General features: G+C 39.7%; 1 protein-coding gene across 3 annotated transcripts in view; it reads left to right on the top strand.

Moving 5' to 3' along the window:
* TEC (tec protein tyrosine kinase) overlaps positions 1–27,827 on the top strand; it is a 142,616-nt gene that overhangs the window by 93,081 nt on the left and 21,708 nt on the right. For all 3 annotated transcript variants that reach the window (XM_068542222.1, XM_068542221.1, XM_068542223.1), the window contains exons 3-9: positions 10,290–10,394; positions 13,322–13,403; positions 14,065–14,193; positions 16,029–16,075; positions 17,263–17,438; positions 21,127–21,192; positions 26,170–26,224. In XM_068542222.1, coding sequence (XP_068398323.1) covers positions 10,290–10,394; positions 13,322–13,403; positions 14,065–14,193; positions 16,029–16,075; positions 17,263–17,438; positions 21,127–21,192; positions 26,170–26,224 — 660 coding nt within the window. The remainder of the gene's footprint in view (positions 1–10,289; positions 10,395–13,321; positions 13,404–14,064; positions 14,194–16,028; positions 16,076–17,262; positions 17,439–21,126; positions 21,193–26,169; positions 26,225–27,827) is intronic.

The raw sequence follows: 27,827 nt of genomic DNA on the forward strand, positions 1-27,827 counted from the left end.
CCTGACGGCAGCGGCCATATTTTTTTCAGCTCTATTGAGGTTATAATCAATATATAGTCAACTGCATGTATTTAAATTGTATTAATTGAGGAGTTTTTTTTTATGGTTGTTTAGATTTCCTACCTAGAATTCTCCTTTATATCTCTCAGTGAGGTTTTCTATTTTTCCTCATATATGTTCTACTCATTTCTTATAAAGTTTATTCCCAGGTATTTAACAAATTTTATCAAAATTGTAGAATTTTTTTCCTTTTATAGGACATAAGAAAAAGTAACTTTTCCCTTAACCATTCCTATTTCTTACTGAAATAAGAAAAATATCCATCAAATTTCTACTGTTTATACTGTAATAGGAATTGAACCAGAGACAGATCACGTAAGGAGACTATAAGATTTTCAGCAGTTTAGAGTATTGAATTATTCCTCCTGCTGGAACAATGAGTATTGTGCCTAGCACTAGAAATTTTTGGTGTATATATATATATATATATATATACACACACACACACACACACACATATGTATAGTTTGAATATAATTACAAAATATTTTTTATCCCAAAGTAGAAAATAATTTATAGTAAATATTTTCTGGGGAAAAAAAACCAGATACAAATCTGCCTATGACACTTATGTGACTTTTATTATTTTATTTTTTTATTATTATTATTATTTTATTATTTTATATTACCGAACTACTATCATTTTCACAGTGTAGCTACCTGTGCCTAAACATGTATATAAGCATCAATATGACTAATATAACATTTGAAACTCACTAAATTCATTGTGCAGTTTGTAACACAAGCAGCAAAGAAAATGCTATTTTTAGTATTTAAGGAGTTTTGATATATGTATACACTTGTGAAACTATCACTACAATAAAATAATGAACATATCCATTACCCCCCAAAATTTTTTTTGATATATGTATACACTTGTGAAACTATCACTACAATAAAATAATGAACATATCCATTACCCCCCAAAATTTCCCCATGCTTTTTGTAATTCATACCTCCTCTTTCATTCCCACTGTCCCTAGGTAATCACTGATCTGATTTTTGACACTATAGATTAGTTTGAATGTATGAGAATTTTAGAATAAACTCATATAGCATGTACTCTTTTTAAAAAGCTAGCTTCTTTCACCTAGCATATTATTTTGAAATACATTCATCTTTTGTATCAATATTGCATTTCTTTTTATTACTGTGAAGTATTTCATTGTTTGTCCAGTCACCTGTTGATGGACATTTGGGTTGTTTCCAGTTTTCAATTAATACAAATAAAGCTTCTGTGAATATTCTTGTACAAGTCTTTGTGTGGTCAGGTGCCTTCATTTCTCTCAGGTAAATACAGTGGCCGTATTTTTTAATCTCCGTGTCTCTTGTGCTTAGCACATTTTCTAGCATATATTAGATGCTCAGAAAATATTGTCCTAAGTAGTTGCTGGACTTTTCCTGCATTTCTGTGGTAATCAATAGATAGGACCTAATTACTTTAAAAAATAGCTTCTTTCTCTCTCTCTTTTTTTTTTTAACATCTTTATTGGAGTATAATTGCTTTACAATGGTGTGTTAGTTTCTGTTTTATAACAAAGTGAATCAGCTATACATATACATATATCCCCATATCTCCTCCCTCTTGCATCTCCCTCCCACCCTCCCTATTCCACCCCTCTAGGTGGTCACAGAGCACTGAGCTGATCTCCCTGTGCTATGCGGCTGCTTCCCACTAGCTATCTATTTTACATTTGTTAGTATATATAAGTCCATGCCACTCCCTCACTTTGTCCCAGCTTACCCTTCCCCCTCCCCGTGTCCTCAAGTCCATTCTCTACGTCTGCATCTTTATTCCTGTCCTGCCCCTAGGTTCTTCATAAACATTTTTTTAGATTCCATATATATATATATGTTAGCATATGGTATTTGTTTTTCTCTTTCTGACTTACTTCACTCTGTATGACAGACTCTAGGTCCATCCACCTCACTACAAATAACTCAGTTTTGTTTCTTCTTATGGCTGAGTAATATTCCATTGTATATATGTGCCACATCTTCTTTATCCATTCATCTGTTGATGGACACTTAGGTTGCTTCCATGTCCTGGCTATTGTAAATAGAGCTGCAATGAACATTGTGGTACATGACTCTTAAAAAATAGCTTCTTAAAATATTGTTTTATTTCAAGAGACAGAGTGCTTCTGCTATGATCCTAGTTCCCTAGTTTGCGCTGCGATATTTTATGCATTATAGCTTAATTGTCTACTCCTAGGTTTTTTGAGTTCTTGGAGTATTTGTTGAATTCCTCTGAGGAGAGAGTGGAGAAATATTGCTATGTTACCTAAGGACACAGTGTAAAAGCCAGTAAAGTATTTAAAATATCTCCATTAAATCCTCTGATCTATTTGTGGGAAAAAAGGGTTTAAGTGCTGAAAAATTTTAGAAATCTTTTATCTAAAGGCAAAAAAATTATACTAATAACATACTAGTGATTGCGATGGGCCAGATATTGTGTCGAGTGCTTTATGAACGTATCACAATTAATCCTCACAATAATCTAGGAGATAAGTTATTTTAATATCCCCATTTTACAAATGAGGAAATAGAGACTAAATGAGGTTAATTAATTTGCATTGGGCCACAGAGTTGGCATTTAAATGCAGGTCTGCCTGACAATGAAGGTGTGCTCTCAACCATTATGACACATTGACTCTGCTGTGTTAAAATATTAAACAATACTCAAAATATTTTGGCATTTTCAGTAAGTTAAAAAAAAGTCCATGTAGGTAAGTAAAGAGAGCCTAGAGTCTAGCAATAGAGTCAATTGTTGTACATATTATTCACATAAATATTTCTAAAAGTTAATTGACTTGACAAGTTTCTTTCCTAATAACTTCTGACTTTGTATTTAAACTCATTTTTGGGACTTCCCTGGTGGCGCAGTGGTTAAGAATCCACCTGCCAATGCAGGGGACACGGGTTCGAGCCCTGGTCTGGGAAGATCCCACATGCCGCGGAGCAACTAAGCCCATGCGCCACAACTACTGAGCCTGCGCTCTAGAGCCTGCGAGCGACAACTGCTGAACCCATGTGCCACAACTACTGAAGCCCACGTGCCTAGAGCCCGTGCTCCACAACAAGAAAAGCCACTGCAATGAGAAGCCTGCACACCACAACGAAGAGTAGCCCCCGCTCGCCGCAACTAGAGAAAGCCCGCGCACAGCAACGAAGACCCAATGTGGCCAAAAATAAATAAATAAATAAATAAATAAATCTGTGACTCTGTTTTAAAAAAAAAGAATTAAACTAGGTAAATCAGTTTTAGACTTATTTGAAAATACTTACATTAGAAAGTTTTGCTTTCAACTATAATAAAACATACCTGGTATTGGTTTTTAGAAGTTCCCTTGGGTCACAGAAGGGAGTTGGCATGAGGGTTGCCAGAAGTATAGAAAAATCATAAGAGTAAGTGATCACTCAGGGGGGAATAAAAACTTTAACTTTGAATACAGTGAATAACTATCTCCAGAAACCTTATAATTATCTATATCAGCACAATCTTACATGAAGATTATTATGTGATTTTGAAAATGAAATTTTTTGCCTTCAGATTCCTTATAATTTATCCTGTTTTTATTCTGGATGTTATGTTAGAAACCATAATCTTTATAATTAAGCCATGCTTATGTATGTAACTACTGGCTTCTTAACGTTAAAGTACTCTTTTTTTTTTTTAAATTTATTTATTTATTTTTGGCTGTGTTGGGTCTTCGTTTCTGTGTGAGGGCTTTCTTTGGTTGTGGCGAGCGGGGGCCACCCTTCACCGCGGTCGCGGGCCTCTCACTGTCGCGGCCTCTCTTGTTGTGGAGCACAGGCTCCAGACGCGCAGGCTCAGTAGTTGTGGCTCACGGGCCCAGCTGCTCCGCGGCATGTGGGATCTTCCCAGACCAGGGCTCGAACCCGTGTCCCCTGCATTGGCAGGCAGATTCTCAACCACCGCGCCACCAGGGAAGCCCTAAAGTACTCTTTTTATGTGTTTGTTTGTTTAGTGTAAAATCACTTTGTAAAATGTAGAGCCGCTATGTCAGTTATTATTATGAGCTGATTAAAAGGGAGGAAAACAATATTAGGATGCCACGTTTTTGGTTTTGCTTTCTTCTGTTTTTCACTAGAATTTCGTACTTAGCAAAGAGGGGACGTTTCATCATAGAATCACCAAGTTGGAAATGACTTTATTATATTTATTCTACTTCTTCTGATACCAGAAAGATCTACATCAAAATTATTCCCAGTATCCACAAAAAAAAAAAGTCATATCCATCTTGAGGTTTTCTTTCTTTCTCATGATTAATGTGTCCTGCTGCACTTGAGGCCCATTCTTTTTTTTTTTTTTTTAAATTTTTATTTATTATTTATTTATTATGTTTTATTTTTGGCTGTGTTGGGTCTTCGTTTCTGTGTGAGGGCTTTCTCCAGTTGCAGCGAGTGGGGGCCACTCTTGATCGCGGTGCGCGGGCCTCTCACTATCGCGGCGTCTCTTGTTGCGGAGCAGAGGCTCCAGACGATGAGGCCCATTCTTTTAACTCTGTTCTGAGTAGAAAGGGAAAAGAACCTTCGTGTATAAAATAGACCTTTGGCTCATTGGAGATTTTCGGTAGAATACATCATTTTCTTTCTTTTTTCAAGGGTTGACTAGAACTCTTTTAAGTCTCTATCATGGTTCTTTGGCACCTCTGTGCCTTGCTGGCGGTAGAAGAAAGGAAGCCAGAATCAATCTTTAATCAATGTGGCTGAGTGAAGAAATGATCATGGTGGAACACAGTGAATGGCAGTAGTAAGCTTTGGTGCTGTCCGTCTGCTGAGGACTGCAAGATCTAGGAATTCTATTTTATATTTTATTGTATATAACATATCTTGTGTCTGTATTCTCTGGGTGGTCCCTTGTCACTAAACATGCCAGGTCAGCAGCCATCTTTGGGTTTGTATTTATGGTCTGTTTTAATTGTTGTGTCCCATGGAGAAAGAACAGAGGCTGACTGAACATTAAACAATTTAGTGGGACCAAATGGAGGCCTAATGATAGGCTGACAGCGTGTGTGCAAACAAATGTGCGTACTTCGATAGTTGGAAGTAAGAGAGAGGAGGAAGAGGCCGTCACATGGCACACAGTATTGCAAGCCTGAGGACGCCAGACGAACTGGTTTGGGGAGAGGGATTCAATTCCAGCAAACACCCCAGCCATCACATTCAAGTAAGCTGTTAGTTTAAATCTTATTTATTGTCCAGTTTGTTTGCATTTAACTTGTGAACTCTTAACAGTCTTATAGTTGTTAAGAGTTATAAGCATGAGAAATTTCCACTTTTTTGTCTGTACTTAGTTAAGTGGTATCAAGTTACTAAAGTGTACGTGGCACTTAAGAATTCAGGGTTGGAATTAAGAATTCAGGTCCTGGTTTGTTGTATGACTTTCGGCCAGTTAATTATACCCTTTAAGTCTTGATTTCTTCATCTGTAAAATGGGGTGACAAGAGTTCCCATAATTATGTGAAGATTCATTGAGTTACCATGTGAGAGGTGCACATAGTGCCTGGCTCAGAGTGAATGCTCTGTAATTGTTAGGTTTTGACATAAGATAATTTTCTTTTTCTAAAATAAGAGTCCAGAAATATTCAGGCTTGAGAGACCGGGAGTCAGGTAAAAGCTTTTGTGATTTTGAGAGATCTGGGTTCAGTTCTGGTTCAGCCTCTTAGCCAGTCTTGTTACCTCTCAGATGCTCAGTTTCCTAACAATTTCCCAGGGTTGTTGTGAAGACGAATTAATAGTAAATGCTGCCATTTAGGGAGTGACTTCCTTGTGCCAGACACTGTACTGAGCACCTACATACCTTATCTTTATTCCTGCTTATAGCTTAGTGAAGTGAGGAGTATTATCCTATTCCTGAAGACAGAGGAACTGAGAGAAGGCAGAGCGTGGCTGGACTCAGGATCTGCCTGCCTCCAAAGCTCATGCCCCCGACCTGAGGTCCCTTTGCAATGCACAGGTGATTCATCCAGTAGATTTCTTCTGTGGCAGGCAGCTGGGAATAGCCACATTAGGAACAAAAGTTGTGGTATAAGGGAAAGGGAGGGATCCTTGCAATACTGGAGGGAAACTCTTACTGTGTTTAACGGGTCTCAGGATGCCTTGGGAGAGGGGTGTAGAAAGGAGGACCTGAGGCTGGGTGTTCTGTAGATACACCTGGGGCCAGCCCTGGATATTTGTATACAATTATAAAAATTTAGTTTAATTTAGGATTGTTATTGATATTTTAAAAGTATTTTAATTCTGGAAATTAAAGGAAAACTGTGTATCTTGTAAGACTTGCCCAGGGGCAGGATCTCTTTCACCTAAATCCCAGTTCTACTATTCAGTTGATGTGTGGTTTTAAACAAGTCGTATTTCATCTCTTTGTCTAGTTTCCCCATTTAAGCTGGTTTACAAATGGGTGAAATGGCCATTACTTACCTCTTCCTAATTTGGTCTCAAATAACCATTTTGGTGTCCTTTCCTACACTTTCCCTGAACCACCCTGAACTTCAGCCACAAGGAATTTCTTTCTGTTCCCTAAATCAGTGCTTTGTTGTTTTTGCTGCCTGAATTCTCTTCTCCACTTTCTCTAAAGAAAAACTCCTACTTATCCTTTAAAAACCAAAATATCATTTCCTCCCCAAAACTTCCCCAGCTTTTCCTGGCCCAATCACTGCCTCACTCCATAGCATACCATGAGCACATGACTTCATCTTTATTTGATTATGAATCACTCCCCTCTTCCCCTTCCACCTACCATATGATTGTGAATTCCTCTGAGGGAACCCTCAACCCCCTTCCATAATGTTGAAGCTGCAGCACACAATGCTGTGCTTGGTGTCTGATCAGTGTTTGCTGGCAGGATAGGTAAAATAATGAATGGCCAACTTAAGTATGAACCTTTATCTGCAAACTTCATAGCAAAGTATTTGGATTAATAAGCCCAAATATTAGCATAATACAATATATTATATATCATGGAACATGTATTTAGGGGGCATAAACCAGCCCAGTATACCAGTCATCTCAAACTTTCCTGTGTGGATTGACTGCCATCTGACAGCTGCTTTTAGTCACAGGGGCAAGTGGTGAGTGGAGACAGGCATCTTAGAAGCCGACCACAGTCTGCTTCTCAAGAAAGAGAGCCGGTAGGTGATAAATACCCCAGAGCAGTATCTGGCAAAACTCCATGATGTCAACAGGGATTTTCTCCAGAGTTGGGGGATTAAGGGTCATTTGATTTTCTTTGTGCTGTTAGTATTTTCTAAGGTTTCTATGGTGAACACGTGTGACTTATTAATAGGAGGATGGCGCTCTGGCAGTTTCTTTTGCACACTAACTGGCATAGGCCCAGGAGCAGGGTAGGTGGCCCTGTCTGACCAGACCCTTTGGCACTGTGCAGCAGGTTCTTTACAAGCTGGCCCCTGCTCACCTTTCCATCCTGCCTCATGTACCCTGTGCTTCAGCCATACTGACCTTTATTTTCTACTTATTTATGTGGCAAACACTCATAGATATGATACTACAGGTCACTCTTCTAAGCACTTTGCAAATACTAACTCATTTAACTCATAACTATCTAATAGTATCTATGAAGTGGATACTATTATTATTCCTATTTTATAGATGAGGCAACCTAGGTCATTCTGGAATATGTTTTTCATCCCATGTGCTGTGCTGGTCATTCCCTCCCTATGATATTATCGGAATTTCCTTTCAGAAATTATTGTGTAAGTCTTGGTTCCTCTGTATTCTCTTAGCATCTTTTTTGTATTCAGTACTTACTACGTTGGATGATAAAGTTGCTGTGTATGTCTCTCCCACAGGTAAACTTGGGCAAGTGACTTAATTTTTGTTTCTTCCTTCTGTAAGATGTGTCTAATAACACTTATCTCACAGAGGATCTGAGGATTAAATGGCGCAATATTTGGACTGTATGCTCAGGAAATGAGCTTTTCCTATATGGACTTGATATATTCCTTGACACAGTTGCTGGCACAGAACAGGTGTTGTCCTGTGGGAAACTGAGTGGAAGGGACAGAAGGAAAGCCTGGGTGACCCAAAGTCAAGGCCACTGCAGGAGAAGAGAGTGGAGCACCCCCGAATGCCTCGTAACAGCTTGAGCGGAAGACAGCTGAGCGAAGGCTGTTGGGTTTGGTCATTGGTGGTGTTTTTGAGAACAGCTTTAGCAGCTGTGACGAGAGGGGCGGCGGATTGCAAGTGGTTAAGGAGGAGTGGGTGGGAAGGAAATGAAGACTGATGGTGTAATCATCTCTCTCTCAGCAAGGGAAGAGCAGAGTTAGGGCAGTAGCAGGGCCAGAAGAAGGTTCTTGGTATGGATGGCAGAGGCCTGAAGGTGTCTATAGGCAGGAGAAGTAAAAACCTTAGAAGAGTGTGGGTGGAGAGAATGTTCCTCTCCCTATTGTGGCTGAAGCTCAGGCCATGCTCAGAATCCAGGTTGCCCCCGCAGGGACTTGGCTCCATTAATTTTGTCACCTGTTTGCAGCTGGGGCATCCAAGGTCTGGGGAGCTTTAGGATCCCAGCTTTCAGTTGGGATCCTTGGGTAATGTGTTTAACCTGTCTGAGCTGCAGTTTCCTCATCTGTAAAATGAGAATTTTGTGAGCATGAAAGGAAATGACATCTGTTAAGTGCCACTATGGTGTCCTTAGCTGTTGTGTCCTTTTAACCTTCTCATAGAGGCAGGATGAAAGAGAAGAAAAAAAGGGTAAATCTTAGGGTGCTTTAGACCTGCAGAAGGAAGAAGTTGCGGGTGTGCTCCTGGGACAGCTGTTCTCTTCTCCATGAAGTAGGGGAATGGGAAGGGTTTGTAGCCCTGATGAGACTGGTGGGCTCCATGGAGGCCACCAGGTTCTCTCCACTAGAGATACACAGAAGACCTGAGGACAGCAGCGAAGGCCTGGCTAAGCACAAAGAGGACAGTTAGGATTGTTTCGTGACCTTCTGCAGCCAGGCATGCATGAGTCGAAAAAGGTGTGGGTAGAACTGGGGGCTGACGGAAATGCCGGGGGTATGGGGATTCGTGTGCTGGGGGGTGGGAGGCAGGGAGAGAGAGACAGGGGGAGAGAGGGAGGGTGGGAGGATGCACTGGTGAAATGACAGCCAGACGCCACATGGGAGCTGATGGCCTGGGAGGGTTGGCAGGTCTGAAGGTCACATGGTGACATTGAGGATGCAGAGCTGGTTACTGGGAGCAGGATAGGGACCCCAAAGATTGTGGCCAGAGGGGAGTTTCAAAGCATTAGATGAAGCAATTTTGAATGACTAGGTCCAGGGAAGGGCTGGGTCACCCAAAATAATCCAATGTTCTTCATCTTCATTTCTCTACTTCTCTTCTGTTCTTTGTCATATGACTATCTACACCCCCTCCTAAAATAACCTTAGTCTTTATACAGCGTTTTGTGTGGGATGTATCGGTTAATATAATTCAAACATTTTTTATTTCTTCATTGTATTTGTAATAATTTTTAATGGATATGATATATCAAGTTATCTTTGCACATACTACTTTGTATCTTCCGGATTTTTCCCTGGGATAAATTCTCAGATGTGAGATTACTGTACTCAAGAGTGTGAATGATTCGGAGGAGGGAGTCTTGGTATGTCATTAATTACTTGCTGTAGGGAGATTTGCACTGAGCAGGGAGGAAAGGCGATAGGGAAGGAAAAAAAAAAAAAAGAAAGAAAAAAGAAAATTCAAATATAGACTCTGAATGGAGGCTTTATGTGAGCGTCCTATGTCCATCTCACATCCTCCTGAGTTCCGTGTGCTGGAGTGGAAGATGTAACTGGTGGAGTTTGCGTTTGTGATTGAGTGCTTGGTTTGGTCTCTGATGCTTTCTTTTTCGGGGGAGAGGGGATGGCTGTCATCAAGAAGTTGAAGAAGTTACAGTGTGTGTCTGAGAGGAAGGCACAATCAAAGGGACTCTCTTTCTAAACAGATCTAGAGCTTTTGGAGGAGGGCAAGGACAGAGCAATTTCATCTTTGGAAATTAAAGGACTTAATTATTTTGATTACAGTCCTCATAGTGTTAGTATTTTGAATAATTTTAACAATATAGGGAGACATGATTTAGATAATTATTAAGGAAATTGTAATATTTTGAATCAATGATTTTTTGAAACAAATATTATTATTAATAACATTTTTTCCTTAACTTATGGTTGGAATGGTTCTCTCTCTTTTTTTTCTTTTAACAGAAAAAGTACAGAAAGGGATGTATTGATGTGTCAAAAATCAGATGTGTGGAAATAGTGAAGAATGATGATGGTGTCATTCCCTGTCAAAATAAATATCCATTTCAGGTGAGCTGGCATATTTTTGTGACAGTGAAATTCTGGGCTTTTAGTCATGCTTACCATTTGACATTAGTGTTTCCTGTCATTGCTTTGTTGATTGATTTCTTTCAGCTTTGTTGAAGTATAATTCACACAGAAGAATTGTATATATTTAAGGTGTATGATGTTTTGATATATGTAAACATTGTGAAATGATCCCTACAATCAAGCCAATTAACATATCCATCATTTCACATAGTTGCCATTTTCTTTTCTTCCCTTCTTTTTTTTTTTTTTTTTGGTGGTGAGAATACTTAGCTACCTTCTTAACAAATTTCAAATATGCAGTATTGTTAACTGTAGTCCCCATGCTGTACTTTAGATCTCCAGAACTCATTCATCTTGCATAACTGAAACTTTGTACCCTTTGACCAACATCTCCCCATTGCCCCCCTTCACCTGCCCCTGGCAACCACTTTTTTGCTCTCTGTTTCTAAGAGTTTGTTTAAAATTCTACATCTGAGGTCATGTAATGTTTCTCTTTCTGTGTCTGGTTTATTTCGCTTAGCATAATGTCCTCCAGGTTCATCCATGTTGTTGCAAGTGGATGGATTTTCTTTTTTAAAGCTGAATAATATCCCACTGTGTGTGTGTGTGTGTGTGTGTGTGTGTGTGTGTGTGTGTATCAATTGTCTTTATTTATTCATCTGTCCGCGGACATCTCCTCATGTTTACCAACCCTGAGGCTCTCAGAACCCTCTCCTTTTTGGGTTTTCATAGAGGCTTCGTTACATGGGCATGATTGTTTACATCATCGGCCATTGATGATTGAACTCAATCTCCAGCTCCTCTCCCCTCCTCAGAGGTGGTGGGTAGTGGGACTGAAAGTTCCAACCCTCTAATCACAGGGTTGGCTTCACTGGCAACCAGCCCCCATCCCTAGGGGCTCTCCAGTAGTCACCTTATTAGTATAACAAAAGACACCTGTATCATTCTCAGCACAGGAAATTCCAAGAGTTTTCTAGGAGCTCTGTGTCGGGAACCAGGGTAGAGACCAATATATATTTCTTATGGTGAATCACAGTATCACAGGTGTGAAAGTCATGGGCCAAATGAGGCAACTACAGCCCCACGTCCCTCATAGAGCTTTATCTTTACTTCTTTATCACATCTCATTTTCTGTCTTGTAGTAAGGTATTTGATTTATTTTTGTATCTCATGTAGTCCCAGCAAAGTGCTAGTTGGATGAGTTAATCACTGAGCAGAATATAGCAGTATTTGTTCTATGGTGTTCCCATTGCTGTTTGACTGCACTTATTTGATTAAAGTGAATGAGAAGGGATTGTCAACAAAAAATTAGTCAGTCAATCTAAGAAAGAAATGGAAAATTTTATTCAAGCCAAATTTGAGGATTATAACCTGGGAAGAGAATCTCAGAAAGCTCTGAGAACTATTCTGCCCATTAGAAGTCAAGACACAGTTATGTAAGTTTCTTGAGACAGAGGGCTGGACATCGTGTGACGTATTATTGACAGTTTACATATTCCAGATCTAAGCGGCATCACAGTGGGTCATGTGACCCCTTACAGGATCAGGAAGGATCAGGAATGCTATCTTTTAAGGAGTGATTGCTGCTAGGAGAATGTTGCTCTTTAGGGTTGAGCAGGTATTTCTGCTGATGGGGAGGTTTGGTGATGCATAATAGAGTTATACAATGCACAATGCGGGGAGAGAGGAGGCCAAAGAGCAGAGAAGAATTTTTTGTTTAAATTTCTCTCGTCTTGCCATAAAAATATGACTTTTATTCCACAAGATTATCTATTGAATATGGTCAGGAACAGCCAATTATTGATGAAAGAGCTATCTGTGTTCAATCCAGTGACATGGTAAAAGGAGGTTTCTAGCCAGATTTGTTTTTTGGGTTTTTTTTGTTTTTGGCCGCAAGCAGCTTGCGGGACCTTACAGGACCTTAGTTCCCCAACCAGGGATCCAACCCGGGCCCCCCACCCCCACCCCCGCGGCAGTGGAAGCACAGAGTCCTAACCACTGGACCACCAGGGAAGTCCCCAGATACTTTTTAGTCAATTGGGGTGTTTCCACCTTGTGACTGACCATCAAGGGTAAAGTGATAGACCAAAGACAAAATTCTTGGGTTAGTTTCCCATGCTTAATTTTATTCTTAATATTAAGAATATTAAGAATAAGACTGTTTAATTGCTCACCTGGAGGTACCTCTGAAAGAGGTACTGTGGTTAAAAGTTTGGACTCTGGAGTCAGGATCCTGGCTTTCTGGATGACCAGCCAAATGCTGATGGGCAGGTAACTTAAGGGGCACCATTTGCAGTGCATTCTATGTGAATAGTGCCTCTGGGAGTTATCTAGAATTGGGGTGTCTTGGATAGGCCTTAGGCTCCTCCTCTGTAAAATGGAAATACTAATACCTTGATGGTAGGATTAGTTGAGTTAATGTCTGTAAAGCACAAAGTATAGAGTTGGGGTGGTCAGTGATTAATTAAGATACCTACTGCAGTTATTTATAGTGGCAAAAGGAAGGTATAGGAGTGATGTTGAAAGAGTAGTCCATTCATCTCAAATATTATTCAGAAAAATATTCGATTGGAATAGTCCCTGTTATACCAAGTTTACTTAAGGAACTTTAGTTAATTAGATCGCAAGAAATAACCAGATTGGCAAAGCATCCTGGCCTCTGTATATATTTTTTTTCTGTAAAAGCACAGTCCTTTGTAAAATGTATATCCCACTGGATGGAGACATGAAGAACTAGATGTGCTTTTGTAAGAAGGGAATCTAGGTTCTTTGGATCGGAAGTAATTGACTTTTGGTCAATCATTTCAGAATCCTTTATTGTTGCCTGTGGTACCAAGGGCTCTGTGCTAGGCAAGCGTGCTGTGTCTAAGCTTTTCTCACCTGTTCCATCTTTTGTCTTATTTCAGGTTGTGCACGATGCTAACACACTTTACATTTTTGCACCTAGTGCACAAAGCAGGGACCGGTGGGTGAAGAAGTTAAAAGAAGGTAAAACTCATATAATAAAATATTAATCTGTACATAATTTCAGAATATAACATTGTTGTCACTAAGACAGAGATACGGCTAGTGTATCTTGCATTTATAATCTTTTAATCTACAGTAAGTGTTTCTCCAAGAACATTCTCTGTTACTGTAAGTGACACATGTTGAAGTTAACTTCCTTTTTTATAATCTGGTTCCTTCTCGTGGCATATACATAGTTTTTAAGAAGAATGTGCTTTCATTTAATGTGTAATACATTTGGAGGTGACTAAGCACCGGGCTTTTATGGTAACAGGATTTGGTATTTTCTAAGAAATTGCCTATGTAGTCGACATTTGATGTGGATCAATTGACTTGTATGTAAAGTATACTAATCAGTGATTTGACCTGCATAATCCTCATCGCTTTTTCTGCAGAACAAAATGGTGGTGGGCTGACTTTTGTGTTTATCCACCACGGTGTAGCAGAGGTCACTTCTGTTAACAAGGGTGCCTCACCAAAAAAAGAGGTGAAAGAGAACTCTATGGATTTTCTGAATGCTGGATTATATGTTATGAGGGTTTCCTCATAATAAACATAGTATTTGAGAAAGAATGATCAACAGGAAACATTCTGTTATCTCTGTTTTATTTCACTCATCATTTAATGTGTCTATGAATTACAGAAATAAAGAACAACAATAATATTATGATTAAATATCATCCTAAATTTTGGGCAGACGGGAGTTATCAGTGTTGCAGACAAACTGAAAAACTAGCACCTGGATGTGAAAGATATAATCTGTTTGAGAGTAGTAAGTATTAATTTTATTCTGTAGTTATATTGTGTTCAGGATGTACATACTGTTGGTATTATTGGGAGAAAGTGACATGATTTTGATTTTGATGTTGGTTAAATATGGCCTTCACACTTTCTAGCACAGTGTAAATGTAGGGTAGGTGTATTTTTGTAAGAATAATTTTATTTAGTTAGCAGTAGGGCCATCTCATGGAATCAGAAGGTCTGTTTTTGGGAATTTTTATCACAATATGAAAGCCTACTAAAAATGACTCTGTTAAAAGTGTGAGCCTAATGTAGCACCATTGGCAGCTTTTCTCTTTTTTTTAAGCTTTACTGAGGTATAATTAAGAAAATTGTAACATATTTAAATTTTACAATGAGATGACTGGATATACTTATCTATCCATTGGAAAGGGTTCCTCCCATTGAGTTAATAAACACATCCATCACCTTGCATGTTTACCTTTGTGGGGGTGTGTGTGTGTGTGTGTGTGTGTGTGTGTGTGTGTGTGAAAACATTTAAGTTCTACTCTCTTGGTAAACTTCAGTTATACACCACAGTGCTATCAACTATAGTCACCATGTTATACGTTAGATCCTCAGACCTTATTTATCTTTTTTTCCTGCTCTCTATATATTTTAATTGAGTTGTAATTAACATACCTTATTCATCTTATAACTGAAAGCTTGTACCCTTTTAGTAACATCTCTATTTCCTCCACCCCCCCCCCCATCCCCTGGCAACCATTTTTCTACTCTCTATTTCTATGAGTTTGACTTTTTTTTTTTTTTAAGCTTCCCCATGTAAGTGATACCATGTGGTACTTGTCCTTCTTTGTCTGGCTTATTTCACTTAGCATAATGCCCTCCAACTTTATCCATGTCGTCACAAATGACAGGATTTCCTTCTTTTTCTAAGGCTGAATAATATTCCATTCTCTATATGTATATGCCACATTTTCTTTATCTAGTCATCTGTTGATGGATGCTTAGGTTGTTTCTATACCTTGGCTATCGTGAATAATGCTACCATGAACATGGGAGTGCAGATATCTCTTTAAGGTATTGGTTCTGTTTCTTTTGTGTATATACCCAGAAGTGGGATTGCTGGATCATATGGTAGTTGTATTTTTAATTTTGGGGGGAACCTCTATATTATTTTCCATAGTGGCTGCATCAATTTACATTCCCACCAGCAGTGCACAAGGGTCCCCTTTTCTCCACATCCTTACCAGCACTTGTTATCATGTGTGGTTTTTAGAATTGCTATCCTAATATGTATAAGGTGGTATCTTATTGTGGTTTGACTTGCATTTCCCTAATGATTAGTTATGTCGAGCACCTTTTAAGGTACCTACTGGCCATTTGTATGTCTTTAAAAAAAGTGTCTGTTTAGGTCCTTTGTCCACTTTTAATTGAGTTATTATTATTATTTGTTTTAACTATTGAGTTGTATGAATTCCTTGTATACTTTGGATGTTAACCCCTTCTCAGATATGTGGGTTGCAAATATTTTCTCCCCTTCTGTTGGTTGCCTTTTCATTTTGTTGATGGTTTCCTCTGCCGAGCAGAAGCTTTTTGGTTCTGAGGTAGTCCCATTTGTTTACAGTGAACAAGACACGGCCCCAATCCCTGCGGCATTTACAGTCTGTTCAAGAAGGCAGAAATACAAACCGGCTTTAATAGCATTTTAAAAAAATCTGTTCTACAATAGCATTACAAGCAAAATGCACCAGAGTGAGAGAGTCTGAGTGGACTTCCTGTTATGGGTTCATTTTGACTTTTCCTTAAAACTACCAATCATTGGTAGACGGCATTTTGACCTATTTTTGTCGTTGTCATTTGCAGGTGTAAGAAAAGCACTGCCTCGAGCACCAGCACCGGAAACAAAGAAGGTAAGCTGGTCTTTAACGTTTGGAAACATCTGCAGTTTATTAAGTATGTTTATGTTCATTCCTGTGGTGCTGCTCCCTGCAAGGGTCACGTCGGAAATGGATAGACTATGGCTCACTTGATTTGTTTTTTTTTTTTGGTGTCAAATAATATCAATTTAATTGTATCAGATATTATCATCTGGCATTCTGCCTGTATTTTGGCTTCGAGAATTACACAAGAGGCATGGGACTTCAAAGGAATATTTCAGTCTTAAGACCCCAGTATTACGACAAAGGAGGGACTGTGAATAGTGGAGTATGGTAGAAAACACAGGTACTTTGCACTCAGGAGGAGCCTGATACAGCATGAATCTGAGATGGGTGACTTTGGGTGGGATACTTCAGCCGTTGTTTCCTCAGTTGTAAAATGGAAATGATACACTCTACTCCATGGGATTAGTATTAAGAATAAATGAGACTACAGATGAACTTCTTTACAAAACAGAAACAGACTCACAGATGTAGAAAACAAACTTCTGGTTACCAGAGAGGGAGGGGGATAAATTAGGAGTTTGGGATTAGCAGATACAAACTACTATATATAAAATAGGTAAACAACAGGGTCCTACCGTGTAGCACAGGGAACTATATTCAATATCCTGTAATACACCATAATGGAAAACAATATGAAAAAGAATATATACTGAATCACTTGGCCGTACATGAGAAACTAACACATTGTAAATCAACTATACTTCGATTAAAAAAAAAAAATGAGAAACAGTATGCTAGCTAGGTACTAAGAGTGTGCCTTGCACACAGCAGGCACAAAGCAGTGCAGATTCCTTTGAGTGGGCGGAGACCTGACAGAAGTAGTTCTGCTTTTCCCCACTGAAGGCCATTAAATGGTGGGTCTGCCTTTAGTCCTCCTGGTTTCTACTCACGTTACCCTTGCCTCTCCCTGGAAAGCTAGTCCTGACACTGAGCAGAAGCCGTTTGATGTTTAAAGACAGCTTTTGCTCTTGTCCTAGCTTCTGAAACCCATGAGAGGTCCAGTAGCATCAATATCATCAAACTCATGGTGCGGGTGCACCAGATTATCTACGGCAGACTTTATACTGTGGGGACGTGCGCATTGCTTGGTGTTTTACTGCACACCCAGTTTCAAACAGAAGACTAAACTTTTATATGTTACCTCCTTTTCTTAGCGAAGGCCTCCCCCACCAATTCCACCCGAAGAAGAAGGTAATAGTGAAGAAATAGTTGTAGCCATGTATGATTTCCAAGCGACAGAAGCACATGATCTCAGATTAGAGAGAGGCCAGGAGTATATCATATTGGAAAAGAATGATGTTCATTGGTGGAGAGCAAGAGATAAATATGGGTAGGTATTCCCTCTCTGTGGGTGATACACAGTGGGTGGCTGGGAGTTAAATACTGAGTGAGAAGAGGATAACCTGTAACTGTTATGTAATGAGACTAGTTCAGCGGCCATAAATGAAAATATATGTTATTACTTTGCAGTAACACAATGTATTCTTAGTTGTGACTCAATAAATATAAATGAATCAACCGCTCCTTTCCAGAAATTAGAATCCATTACACCGGTCTCTTTCTCATCCATTGTATGTCTAATTGGATTGTTTGATCTTGGGGGAAATTACATTTTAGGTCCCTTCCCCCGGCACCCCACCCCCAAGATAAAGTAATCTTAGATTTGTCTAAGAGAGAGAGAATGTGTATGTGTGTGTTTGTGTCTGTCTTTCTGTCTATATGTATGTGCATATGTGTCTATGTCTAAAATACATACATTCAAGAAATTTAAAAACAAACATTATTTATACAAAATAATTTAGGATTTAAAGAGAATAGTCCTTTCAACCTTATTATTGGTAAATAATGGGTAAATGTGGATAAACATAGGGGATGAGTCTTAGGCTTCGTTAAGAAAGCTCTGTGTCCTGTGCTTACCTCTGAAATATAATCCTGTTTATATTCTGAGTTCCTGTGGGTAGGAAGAGGAGGACTCTTTTGTCCTGCCTGGTTAGAGCATGTCCGCCCTCCAAGTCTGCTTTCTCACCTCCTGTCCCACCCCCAGTTCCAATTCTCTGTTCCTCAGGTCACTTCTGGAGAAGCAGTGGAAGCCCCTGGTTTGGGCAGGGTCCGTGTCTTCTGTTCACTTCTCAGCGGTGGTAGATCTCCTGAGTGCTGGTTTGCTGTGCATTATTACCTTTTTGGAAACCTTTTAATCTATGTTTACAAGAAGGTCATCACTGCTTTTTTTTTGCCAAACACTGTAGAAGATTGATTTTTATTTTTTATTATAGACATTTTCAGATATCCAAAAAGTACATGATAGTATAATGGAGCCTCTTGTCACTTGACTTCAGAAATTACCAACATTTGGCCAGTCTTGACTGTAAAATCTTCCCAACTGTTTTTTCTCAAGTATTTAAAACTAAATTCAAATCATCATGTCATTTCACCCCTAAGTCTAACCGCTAAAGATTTTTTTAAACAACTGCTGTGTCATTATTGTACTTAACAATAAGTTAAAAAACATCTGTAGGCTTTCCCGCAACATTTTCAGGACTAGAAGAAGAGTACAAATAAAAGCCCAGATATCATATGTTTAAATATTTAGAAGTTATAAGTCAAGCTAACAAACTGGTAAATAAGATATAATTTATCCTCCAGCTTGACAAACATACCTTCAAAATGACAAGGAAGGCAAGGTTTGGATTGGAGTTCCATGCCAGAATGCGATAGTGCACAGAGGGCCAGCTCCCTGAGGTGTCTCCCTTCTCTCTTCCCTTCTGCCCTGGGCTCCATCTCACACGTACCATGTGAGTCTCCCAGCCGTACCTCCAAACTCTGTCCACATGATTTGCAAAAGCCACCCCCCAACTTGGTCACTCCTTGGACCTGGGCTGGAGTGGGTGCACACAATCAGCATCATTTGCTTTCCAAAGGATGAAACCCATTGGAAAGGCCCATGTAGGGCTTGGTAGTGGGCAGAGAATTCTGGGGCCCTAGTTACGCAGATGATGGTCCAGAGGAGGGCTCAGGGATCATGGGCTTTAACATCCTCTCGAAAGTGTGAGGTCAGAGCAGGGACCCTCTGGCCCAGGTGGAAGGATAGTACCAACTCTGTAATTCTGGTTTCCCTTGATTAGCTCTAATCTGTATTTTACAGTTTAATCAAGATTTAAAAAAGGTCCACACATTGCATTTTGGCTGATAGGTCTCACGTCTTTCTTTTATTCTATAACAATCCCTAGCCTTTTTTTTTTTCTCATTTTTGATTTATTGATAAAACCAGGTTATTCTCTCTATGAAATGAGCCATAATCTAGATTAAGCTGTTTGCTTCCACATGGTGTCATTTAATATGTATCTGTGTCCTGTATATCTGGTTGTTCCGCTTCTGATGATGCCAGGATTACTCATTGGTTCAGGTGTCAACATTATCCCTCCATCATAAAGTTCTTCATCAGTGTTTCACCTAATGATTTTGGCATCCATTGATGATTATTGCTTAGATCCATTATTTCATTAGGGATAGCAAAATGGTGATTTTTCTAATTCTGTCATTCCATCTGCATTTATTAAATCTCTAAAGAAGAACTGCCTCATGAACCAGTTCATTTAGTTCATTCAGGAAAGGCAAGATGCATTTTGGATTCTTATCTTTTACCAACTTTTCAGAATAACGAGTTGATGACCAAGCTTCCTCTGTTGATAACAATGGTAACCAATAATGTTTTGTGTTATTATAGATGCTTATATATTTGGCTTCAGTCTATTGCAGTCATCATTCTTTTTGCTTGAATTGTCCCATCGTGGGTCAGTGGTAGCTATTTTTGATTGGGGACGCTTTTAGTGTTTCTCAGCTTCCCTGCTTTCTGAATAAAATAAAATAGCTCACGTTCATCTTGTATTTTTCCTGGCCAAACCTGCAATTTGCCATTTCCCCAAGGAGTTCTGGCTCCTTGTAGTAAGAAGCAATATTTAGAGACAACAGTTGGGTGCTTGGATTCTAATTGCTGCTGGATTGTTGTTGCTTCTAGACCTTTCTCCATGCAACAGAGCTACATATATGCACTGGTGTGTGTGTGTGTGTGTGTGTGTGTGTGTGTGTGTGTTATGAGTTCTTACTGATAGTTCAAATTCAAATTTAAGATTACAAGGTTTTTACTCAACTTAGAAATTTTATACATGTATCTCTTTTATGCTGAAATTCTTGGCTCCAACCAAGATTTTACCTGATATGATTGCTCCTTAAACTGTAATGTGCATAGGAGATAGGAATCATCTGGGGTAAAATCAAAGATTCCATAGGCCCACATAGGCCTTCTCAGTTCAGATCTCTTGGGGTATGACCCAGGAATTTGCTTTTTTTTTTTTTTTTTGGTTGTGCACCACACGGCTTGCAGAATCTCAGTTCCCTGACCAGGGATCGAACCCGCACCCAGTGCATTGGAAGCACAGAGCCTTAACCACTGGATTGCCAGGGAAGTCCCGGAATTTGCCTTTTTAACAAGTGACCTGATGATACTGATGTAGATGTCAGGCATTACCCTCTGTGAAACAATGCACTACACAGACTGTTGAGGTATTGGAGTGATGGGTGTTTTTATTCCAACACTTCAACTTTTCTGAAGTAGTGGTTTCTTTAAAACATCCCAAGAAATTGTGAATTCAAAGAAGCATCATGGAATATTAGGAAGGGCTCTGAACCTAGTCACAAGTTCAGAATTCAAGTTATGGCCCTGTTGCTGGCTAGCTTTGAGACCTTGAGAAAGTCTCTCAACCTTTCTAAGCCTTAGTTTCCCCACCAAAAAGTGGGTACAGTAATGCCTGCCTACCTCAGAATTTTTGTAAGGATCAAATGAGGAAGTCCTTTGTAAAGCATCAAATACTATAGCTATATTTATTTATTGGGGGTCAGCTAGTCTTTCTTATAAGCTTTAGGCAATTTTATACTTTATTCCGGAAAGGCAGTAATTTTTCTTTTAGTGCTCTCTCAGTAAAATAATTTCAGTTTATCTAAAGTATTTTTCTTATTTCTAGGAGTGAAGGATATATCCCAAGTAATTACGTGACAGGAAAGAAATCAAACAACTTAGATCAATATGAGTAAGTAAAAGGTTATTTTGTGAATGTGGAGAACTAGAAAATGTTTTTATTTTCCTAATTATGTAAGACATTTTGGAGATTAATGGTTATCTTTCATTATCTTTAGAAGGATGTACTAACTTATCCTTAACTCAGTTGTCTAGGATGGTAAATAGACATTGTGAGAATTAGTTTCTATAATACACTTTACCTGAAGGTACTATGTGTGAATAGAATTACAGAAGTGAATATAATTGAATTGATTTTAAACGAATCATAGCTTTAGCTGACTTTGAAATATAGCTCATTGTTCATTCATTCAAGAAATCAAAATACAGTTTCCCAGAGTGGCCTTTAAAAAAACATTTGATTGTTTCTTTTTTCTAACTATAATAACAATATGTGATTATTGTTTTAAAATTCTTTGAAAATACGAAAAATGTTAGTAAGAGAAATTATTCAGAAATCAACTAGAGTTGACCTCTGTCAACATTCATATATTTCCTTTCAATCTTTAGAATCATGCTGTATATACTGTTTTATATCCTGTTTAATTCACTTAACAGTATATTATGAGTGTGAGTATTTCCTCATGCCATTAAATGTACTTCGAAAACATTTTAATAATTGCATTATATTTCATTCAGTCGTGAATTCTTCAAATGTTTACTGAGACCTTAGCGTGTATCAGGCACTGTGCGAGGCCTTAAGGGGTACAACCAGACATATGGCACATGGATGTGCAATAATTTATATAATCATTTCCTTATTTGTGTGGCATTATGTTGTTTAGGCATCTTTACTATGTAAAAATACTGGGATACCTCTTCCTGCTTATTGTCTTAAACTAGATCTCTAAAAATCTACGTACTGAGCTAAAGGCTAGCTATGAACTTCTTAAGACTCCTAATCATGCTGTGAAATTACTTTTCAGAGAAAACAATGGGCTGCTGTTTATGTGCTCACTAGCAGTGCATGGCCAGGTTTTAGTGAGAGGCTCATATATACCAAATATATATGAGCCTTTTGTGGTCATTCTGAGGTGGTGTATTGACGCTTCATTCACTTCTTTAAAAACAACACTGTCACCACCACCACCAACACAAAGCTGTTTCCTCTGTCCGTGTTACTTCCTGTAATGTGAGTGTACCTTAAAAGTCTAGAAAAGGATTAACAGATTCAAAAGTCATAGCACTCGGTGGTGTGACCCCCTCAAAGTTGTTTTAGAAGTAGGTGAGGGTATACAAAGCATGTAACTAAAATAGTGGTTTTGTTCTTGAATACATTTTAGGAAAATAGAGTAAATCCTTAGAATTAGGGAAGATGCTAAAAGGTAAAAGCTTGGACCTGATTTTAAAGGGATCTGACCGAGAAGTAACTGGTGATTTCAGGAGGGATGTGCTCGGAAACCAGATAATCCTTATCTAAATGTGAGAACTCCCCTTATGACTCATGGGATTACAAATAAGGGTTTTAGGAAGTTTATGATTCATTGCCATGCAATTTTTGGGTGCCTGACTCCACCTCGGCATGAGCAAGTGAACTTGCTGTGGGAGTCCCCTCAGCCAGCTGCCCAGGGAGTGGGGATTCCACGTGGCGTGGTGCCAGCCCTGACTGGATGAGGAAGGAAAAACCTGTTCTCAGTGCTGACAGTCACTCCTGCTGTCTTTCCACTCCACTGTTGGTGTTGGATTTTGCTAAAGCCCATCCTGTAACACGTCTTAAATGTCTCCAGGGTTAAAAAGCCTTTTGCCAGCTGCTGAATCAAGAGCCCTTCTGCTGTTTGTTTCGGGGCAGGAGGAGTCCGGGCAATGACTGTCCACTGGGCTGGGCTCAGGACTGGCAGCCTGCAGCTCCCAGGGCCGTCAGTACCCTAGTTCCCACCTCCACACCCAGGTCCCAGTTGGAGGGGGACAGGACCATCGGAAGTGCTTCAGGAAAGAAACTGGGCTCGTTGTGGTGGTCAGTAAGCTGTTCTTTTTTTTTTTTTTTTAATTTATTTATTTATTTATTTATTTTTGGCTGTGTTGGGTCTTCGTTTCTGTGCGAGGGCTTTCTCTAGTCGCGGCAAGCGGGGGCCCCTCTTCATCGCGGTGCGGGGACCACTCTTCATCACGGTGCGCGGGCCTCTCACTATCGCGGCCTCTCTTGTTGCGGAGCATAGGCTCCAGATGTGCAGGCTCAGTATTTGTGGCTCGTGGGCCCAGTTGCTCCGTGGCATGTGGGATCTTCCCAGACCAGGGCTCGAACCCGTGTCCCCTGCATTTGCAGGCGGATTCTCAACCACTGCACCACCAGGGAAGCCCCAGTAAGATGTTCTTGATGGACGCATGTTAAAGGAAGAAGGTGACAGGAATGCAAGAACCCTTAGAACAGGAAAAGTCTAGGACAAGGCTTTGCGTGGGTGATCCAGGAGGCAAGGGCCAAAGTGAGAACCAGCAAAGATTATATAGCTCATTGGTTGGTTGGTTGGTTGTTTTCAATTTTTTGTTAGTTTATACCTGTTGCCTCCTTTTTCTAATTTACCCAACCCACCCTCTCCAAGAAGCTTGGCCAGGATCCATCCTTTCCAGAAGGTTGTCCCCAAAGCTGCTTTCCCCTCTATTCAGACAGCACTATGAAGTCCTGTCCCTCTGGAGTGTTTGAAGTGACTAGCCAATCTGAAACCCTCATTCCCATTAGGGTTTTGATACCTAAGAATGGAATGACAAGCTACTTACAAATCCTGGACATTCTTTCTAGAAGTATATAGTTCCTTCATCAGGGGAAGCTAACTAACCTCCAACAGGCATTTCTGTGCCGGGCTCGTGGGCGATGCACGCGGGCTGGCGTCTGGGCGGCAGCTCTCCGGCTCACCACGTGTGCATCGTTCTTCCCGACAGGATGCGTTCAGCAGAGCCACTCTTGTCTTTCCCTCCTTGCCTGGTGGTAGGTATCATGGAAGAGGAAGAGAAGCCACAGAGAACCATTAGGAAATACTTACCACGAGATGACTCAGCTTTTGATTTGTTCATCACTCCTTCCTCCTTTCCTTTCTTCAACATACCCTTCAAGGTCTGAGTTTATATCCTAGGGAGGAAAACATCCTTTCTGGGGAAACTGCAAATACCATACAAATGACCACTTAGAATAGGATTTGTGCTGTGGATTTTTTTTTTCTTTCCTTATTTCTTTTATCCCTTCCCAGGAGCTTGAATATACCAAGTGAGGAAAGGACCTTTTTCTTTCTCTGAGTATCTTATATCGAATTTCTCTTGAGAGCGACAATCTAGCTTTACTGATTTCTTGCATCTGAACGTGAGCCTGAACCTCCATCGCTTACTCTCACTGTGAAGATGTGGGCTTGGATCTCCTGTGATTAATAAAGAGAATTTTTTTTTCAATCTTTCAGGTCCTGCTGGTTTATAATGCATAATGAGAGCTGCTGCTACCTTTTCTAATTAACTTTTATGATTGTTTTTGGTATCCTGACAAATATTTCTCCTATCAATGGGAAAGCTTTAGGGACAGAATCCATTCTGTTCTCCTCATTTATTTTATTTCTCAGTTGCATTCAGAAATTGATCAGAATTTAAATTTGCAATTTTGTTGAACTTGGTCTCAGTTCATAAAGTGGGGTCCACAACAATGAGATCTTAATACCCACAATCCTGAGACCTGGTTAATCACTTCAGGCTCCAAATAAAATTGGAGCTTTTGGCTTGTGTTTAAATTGTGTTTTTGGCTTGTGTTGAGACTATAATTTGTGTTTGTCCACTCCAACTGCATAAAAGAATCCAGACCAAAAATGATCTTGTATTTTCTTCTTTGTATTTTTCCCTTCCTCAGTCAGGGAAGGCCTTTGTATTCGCTTGTCTCGGGGTGTTTGCTGGGCCAAAAGCAGGTGCTGTTTCTTTTATAAAAGGCTGAGGCAGTGGTGGAAACTTCACGGGTTTAGAGGGGGCCAAGCTGGTTTCATAACATTGGAATCCTTGGGAAACAGGACTGTAATGGAGGGTTCTCTGCCCACTAAAGTCCATCTAGAACAAACCACACAAAACAAAACAAAAACCCAAGTTTAAAGCCGACAGTCTGAGTTCATCTTCTTTGGCCAACTTGCTCATAATCCCCTGGAGAGCTCGGGTTGGGGGAAGCAGGGAGAGGGAGTACCTCTGAGGATGAGGTGGGAGATGGCAGTATCCATCTTTCCTTAGGAAAGATTTCTCAAGGGTTAAGCAGGGGCACCGATATGCAGGGGCTTGGCACAGAGTGGTGGGAGGGCAGGTGCCACTGCTTGGCCCTGGCGGGATTCCTACAGTAGACCTTCGGAAGGCTGCCAGGGGTCAGGGCTGTGCTGGAACCAGTAAGTCTGGAAGACCCAGGAGGCCTGCTCTTCTGTTTTGCTCTGTTTCTTTCAATACTTGGGACCTTCGTGAAATTTGCAGGGGAGGCTTCATGATGATTTGAGATGAAATCTACTGCCTATTGGTGGGATGGGGGCTTGGGATTAGATTTAATTGGAATCCAAGACAATAACGTGGTGACATTTCCTGCATATTTGAGTCAGTGGGGTAAAATTCATTCTTGCTGTTATTATAATAGTTAAAAATTAGAAATGATTTTTATGTTAAATAATGAAGAATAGCTTAAATAAATTATGGCACATCCAGACCGTGATGCACAGGACTACATTGCTTTGCAAAGGGGTGTATCATATACCGTTATATGAACAATTCAGGTTCTGATATAGCAAGTGTAGCTTGACCTCACTTTAATAAAGAAAATAAGAATGTCGGCGTACATATGTGTCTTCATAAAAATATGGGTAGAAAAAGTCTGCATGTATGTGTATCCAAATGCTACTAGTGGTTGTCTATATTATTGAAATTATGAATGAGGTCTTGTTCTTATTTATTGTTTGTTATTGATGAGTAATATTATCAATACCATGCTAATCCTAAAAAGAAAAAAGAACAATTTTAAAAACCTGAGGCCTTAAACATATCTTTTTCTGTTCAGATGGTATTGCAGAAATATGAATAGAAGCAAAGCAGAGCAACTCCTTAGAAGTGAAGTAAGTGTTTGTACTTGTCTTGTGGGTTTGGTTTCAGCACAAAATCAATTGTAACGAATCCCTGATGAGTAATTCCACCTACCTCTGTTTCTGAAGCCCAAAAAATACTATGACGTAAGTACAAGTTTTGGTTTTTTGAAATCATTTAAAAGTGAAGACTGCTCTATTAGTTTCCTGGGGCTGCTGTAACAAAGTACCACAGACTGAGTGGCTTAAACAGCAGAAGTTTGTTGTTTCATGGACCTAGAGGTTAGAAGCCTGCAATCCAGATGTCAGTGGGCGTGGCTCCTTCTGGGAGCTGTGAGGGAGGGATCTGTCCCAGGCCCCTCTCCTTTTCTCCCCGTGGTTCTTCCCTCGATGCATGCCTGGCTCTGTGTCCAAATTTCCCTTTTATAAGGACTCCAGTCATATAGGATTAGCCCCCCACCCCCACCCCATGACCTCATTTTCACTTGATTCCCTCTGTAAATCTCCACGGAAGGTCACATTCTGAAGTACCAGGGGTTAGAACTCCAAAGTATGTTTTTTGAGGGGGAAACAATTAAACTCATAACAACAGGTAATAGCTATACACGGGCAACATTTTCTTTACTGTTTCCTACTGATTTATTATTTGCTACCTTGATATTAGTACACATGTTTTTCCTTTTTGCTTGAAGTTCTTTGTTTTAAAATAGTTTACATCAGTGTTACGTGCTATCTTTTATAAATTAAGCTTTAACACAATATTTAGTTGCCTTTAGAAATGTGCTAAAATTCTTACACTTTACAAAGAAATAAAGTGGAAGGATGAAATCTGCTATAGAGGAAACTAAGTGGACTTAATAAGGAGACCACCTGAGTCTAGCTGTGACTTTTCTAGTGTTTTTTGCATCTGTAAGACAGAGAGGTTGGATTAGAAGATGACCTCTACAGTCCTCTGCATTTATGATCTAGCTATTCTATTTAGTAATTGCTCCCAGCCTTTTAAACCTGTGCTTTCTCATTTTATCTCCTGCTTAGTATCCACAGTGGAGGTTTAGTTGGACACTTCTTTCTGTAGTTTATGTTACGAGAGCAATAGCAGGTGACTTTGCTTGATTCAGATGACACGTCACCTCTCCCTGCCCCTCTACAGGATTCTTACACGCCTCCCTGGTGACCTCACAATGAGAGGCAGCTCTAGGGAAGTGGGTAGCTAGAAGGCCTGGGGTCCAAACCCTGGCTCTGCTACTTACTAGCTGTTTGACTTGGGGCAAATGTCCAACTTTTCTGTGTCCTATTTCCTTACCTGTAAAGTAAACAGGCAAGGAGGTAACAATAGTGCCTACCTCATAGGACTGTTTTGAGGACTGAGTAGATCCACATATTAGAACATATTAAAACAGAGTAAGTGTTCAATAAACATGTTTTATTGATCGATTAACTGTTAGGATCATTGTCCCTAATTGTTCTTATCAGATTTATTTGTGGACCTTTATTTCATTCCATTGTCTTCCCTAGGAATAAGAAGAAAATTTATTTTATTTTAATCTGTTAAACACACTTTCATTTTAAAGCAATTTCAGTGCTAGAGGTTGACTGTGGCATTATTGGTGGAGAGGTGTTTGAGGTTCCTAGCTTC

The sequence above is a fragment of the Eschrichtius robustus genome, chromosome 4 (assembly GCF_028021215.1).
Source record: "Eschrichtius robustus isolate mEscRob2 chromosome 4, mEscRob2.pri, whole genome shotgun sequence".
Taxonomy (NCBI): domain Eukaryota; kingdom Metazoa; phylum Chordata; class Mammalia; order Artiodactyla; family Eschrichtiidae; genus Eschrichtius; species Eschrichtius robustus.